Source organism: Musa acuminata, unplaced genomic scaffold, assembly GCF_036884655.1.
Source record: "Musa acuminata AAA Group cultivar baxijiao unplaced genomic scaffold, Cavendish_Baxijiao_AAA HiC_scaffold_599, whole genome shotgun sequence".
Classification (NCBI taxonomy): Eukaryota; Viridiplantae; Streptophyta; class Magnoliopsida; order Zingiberales; family Musaceae; genus Musa; species Musa acuminata.
Genome location: NW_027020838.1, coordinates 27,501 through 31,315, shown reverse-complemented (window position 1 = coordinate 31,315; position 3,815 = coordinate 27,501). Strand labels below are relative to the sequence as shown.

The following is a 3,815-nucleotide window of genomic DNA, read 5'->3' as shown; positions in this document are numbered from 1 at the left end:
TCATGCATTTACGATCCACGTGACTGTATTGATACTACTGAAAGGTGTTCTATTTGCTCGCAGTTCCCGTTTGATACCTGATAAAGCAAATCTTGGTTTTCGTTTTCCTTGTGATGGACCTGGAAGAGGGGGGACATGTCAAGTATCTGCCTGGGATCATGTCTTCTTAGGTCTATTCTGGATGTACAATGCGATTTCCGTAGTTATTTTCCATTTCAGTTGGAAAATGCAGTCGGATGTTTGGGGTACTATAAGTGATCAAGGGGTAGTAACTCATATTACAGGAGGAAACTTTGCGCAGAGTTCCATTACTATTAATGGGTGGCTTCGAGATTTCTTATGGGCACAGGCATCTCAGGTAATTCAGTCTTATGGTTCTTCATTATCTGCATATGGTCTCTTTTTCTTAGGTGCTCATTTTGTCTGGGCTTTCAGTTTAATGTTTCTATTCAGTGGCCGTGGTTATTGGCAAGAACTCATTGAATCCATCGTTTGGGCTCATAACAAATTAAAAGTTGCTCCTGCTACTCAGCCTAGAGCCTTGAGCATTGTACAAGGACGTGCTGTAGGAGTAACCCATTACCTTCTGGGTGGAATTGCCACAACATGGGCATTCTTCTTAGCAAGAATTATTGCAGTAGGATAATGGCTAGGAGGATTTGAAAGGCATTATGGCATTAAGATTTCCGAGGTTTAGCCAAGGCTTAGCTCAGGACCCCACTACTCGTCGTATTTGGTTTGGTATTGCTACCGCACATGACTTCGAGAGTCATGATGATATTACTGAGGAACGTCTTTATCAGAACATTTTTGCTTCTCACTTTGGGCAATTAGCAATAATCTTTCTGTGGACGTCCGGAAATCTCTTTCATGTAGCTTGGCAAGGAAATTTTGAGTCATGGATACAAGACCCTTTACATGTAAGACCTATTGCTCATGCAATTTGGGATCCTCATTTTGGTCAACCAGCTGTAGAAGCCTTTACTCGAGGAGGTGCTACCGGTCCAGTGAATATCGCTTATTCCGGCGTTTATCAGTGGTGGTATACAATCGGATTACGCACTAATGAAGATCTTTATACTGGAGCTCTTTTTCTATTATTTCTTTCTGCTATATCCTTAATAGCGGGTTGGTTACACTTACAACCAAAATGGAAACCAAGCGTTTCGTGGTTCAAAAATGCCGAATCTCGTCTAAATCATCATTTGTCAGGACTTTTCGGAGTGAGTTCTTTGGCTTGGACAGGACATTTAGTTCATGTCGCTATTCCAGGATCCAGGGGACAGTACGTCAGATGGAATAATTTTTTAGATGTATTACCCTATCCTCAAGGGTTGGGACCACTTTTTACGGGTCAGTGGAATCTTTATGCCCAAAACCCTGATTCGAGTAGCCATTTATTTGGTACTTCCCAAGGAACAGGAACTGCCATTCTAACCCTTCTCGGTGGATTTCATCCACAAACGCAAAGTTTATGGCTGACCGATATTGCTCATCATCATTTAGCTATTGCATTTATTTTCCTGATCGCTGGTCATATGTATAGAACTAACTTCGGGATTGGGCACAGTATCAAAGATCTTTTAGAAACACATATTCCTCCAGGGGGTCGATTAGGGCGTGGGCATAAGGGTCTTTATGACACAATCAATAATTCGCTTCATTTTCAATTAGGTCTTGCTCTAGCCTCTTTAGGGGTTATTACTTCCTTAGTAGCTCAACACATGTACTCTTTACCTGCTTATGCATTCATAGCACAAGACTTTACTACTCAAGCTGCGTTATATACTCATCACCAATACATCGCAGGGTTTATCATGACAGGAGCCTTTGCTCATGGAGCTATATTCTTCATTAGAGATTACAATCCAGAACAGAATGAGGATAATGTATTGGCAAGAATGTTAGACCACAAAGAAGCTATCATATCTCATTTAAGTTGGGCCAGCCTGTTTCTTGGGTTCCATACCTTGGGCCTTTATGTTCATAACGATGTTATGCTCGCTTTTGGTACTCCGGAAAAACAAATCTTGATTGAACCTATATTTGCCCAATGGATACAATCCGCTCATGGTAAGACTTCATATGGGTTCGATGTACTCTTATCTTCAACGAATGGCCCAGCATTCAATGCAGGTCGAAGCATATGGTTACCGGGCTGGTTGAATGCTGTTAATGAGAATAGTAATTCACTCTTCTTAACAATAGGTCCTGGGGACTTCTTGGTTCATCATGCTATTGCTCTAGGTTTGCATACAACTACACTGATTTTAGTAAAAGGTGCTTTAGATGCACGTGGTTCCAAGTTAATGCCAGATAAAAAGGATTTCGGTTATAGTTTTCCTTGCGACGGCCCAGGACGCGGCGGTACTTGTGATATTTCTGCTTGGGACGCATTTTATTTGGCAGTTTTCTGGATGTTAAATACCATTGGGTGGGTTACTTTTTATTGGCATTGGAAACACATCACTTTATGGCAGGGTAACGTTTCACAATTTAATGAATCTTCCACTTATTTAATGGGATGGTTAAGAGATTATCTATGGTTAAACTCTTCACAACTTATCAATGGATATAATCCTTTTGGTATGAATAGTTTATCCGTATGGGCGTGGATGTTCTTATTTGGACATCTTGTTTGGGCTACTGGATTTATGTTTTTAATTTCTTGGCGCGGATATTGGCAGGAATTGATTGAAACTTTAGCATGGGCTCATGAACGCACACCTTTGGCTAATTTGATTCGATGGAGAGATAAGCCAGTGGCTCTTTCCATTGTGCAAGCAAGATTGGTTGGATTAGCCCACTTTTCCGTAGGCTATATATTCACTTATGCAGCTTTCTTGATTGCCTCTACATCAGGAAAATTTGGTTAATTTTAATTTAGTTATTTATTATTTTTTTTATGTACTGTATCAGCAACAATCTCATTTGTTTCGATGGAGAGGGAGGATCTACCTTCTTATATTTTTACATCTAGGATCCGAACTGTATCATTGATAATAATAGGAACTGAACATTATATTATGGCAAGAAAAAGTTTGATTCAGAGGGAGAAGAAGCGGCAGAAATTGGAACAGAAATATCATTTGATTCGTCGATCCTCAAAAAAAAAAATAAGCAAAGTTCCATCATTGAGTGAAAAATGGGAAATTCATGGAAAATTGCAATCCCCACCACGTAATAGTGCACCTATACGTCTCCATCGACGTTGTTTTTTGACTGGAAGACCTAGAGCTAACTATCGAGACTTTGGGCTATCCGGACACATACTTCGAGAAATGTTTCATGCATGTTTGTTACCGGGCGCAATAAGATCAAGTTGGTAAAGAGAAAAATATCCTTTCGTATTTGTATGAATCTCTATGATCTTTTGTATGAATCTCTATGATCTATTATCATAGAAGATAGAGGAGCCCTCTTTACCATTCTGTATAAATAGACTATTCTATTTGTACGGATATGGTAGAGGGGCGTATCCAATCTTTCTTCGTACATAAGTTCCCGGTTCTTCAGCGCGGAGTAGAGCAGTTTGGTAGCTCGCAAGGCTCATAACCTTGAGGTCACGGGTTCAAATCCTGTCTCCGCAACATTTTTTTGTAAAAAAAAAAAGATCTTTTTAGGTGTAATTCTAATTAATAACTATTTTTTTGGGGGGGGGTAGTTAGCATTAGGGGGGGTAGTTAGCATTAGTAGTTCGAATTTAATTTTGGATTTTATCTCTTATCTTATCATAATACATTACTTCACCGTGGGCGGATAGCGGGAATCGAACCCGCATCTTCTCCTTGGCAAAGAGAAATTTTACCATTCGA

At 39.9% G+C, this 3,815-nt stretch overlaps 1 protein-coding gene and 2 non-coding genes across 3 annotated transcripts in view; 2 read left to right on the top strand and 1 right to left on the bottom strand.

Moving 5' to 3' along the window:
- The first annotated feature begins 13 nt into the window (after window positions 1-13).
- LOC135662228 (photosystem I P700 chlorophyll a apoprotein A2) overlaps window positions 14-3,815 on the top strand; it is an 11,519-nt gene continuing 7,717 nt past the window's right edge. The window contains exon 1 of the mRNA XM_065176622.1: window positions 14-3,815. This exon is cut by the window's right edge and continues 7,717 nt beyond it. Within this exon, the coding sequence (XP_065032694.1) occupies window positions 672-2,876 (2,205 nt within the window). The 5' untranslated portion in view covers window positions 14-671 and the 3' untranslated portion in view covers window positions 2,877-3,815.
- Window positions 3,517-3,590, top strand: TRNAM-CAU (transfer RNA methionine (anticodon CAU)). The gene has a single exon. It is a non-coding gene; the product is annotated as a tRNA-Met (tRNA).
- TRNAG-GCC (transfer RNA glycine (anticodon GCC)) overlaps window positions 3,755-3,815 on the bottom strand; it is a 71-nt gene continuing 10 nt past the window's right edge. Inside the window, exon 1 of the tRNA in view lies at window positions 3,755-3,815. This exon is cut by the window's right edge and continues 10 nt beyond it. This is a non-coding gene — a tRNA (tRNA-Gly).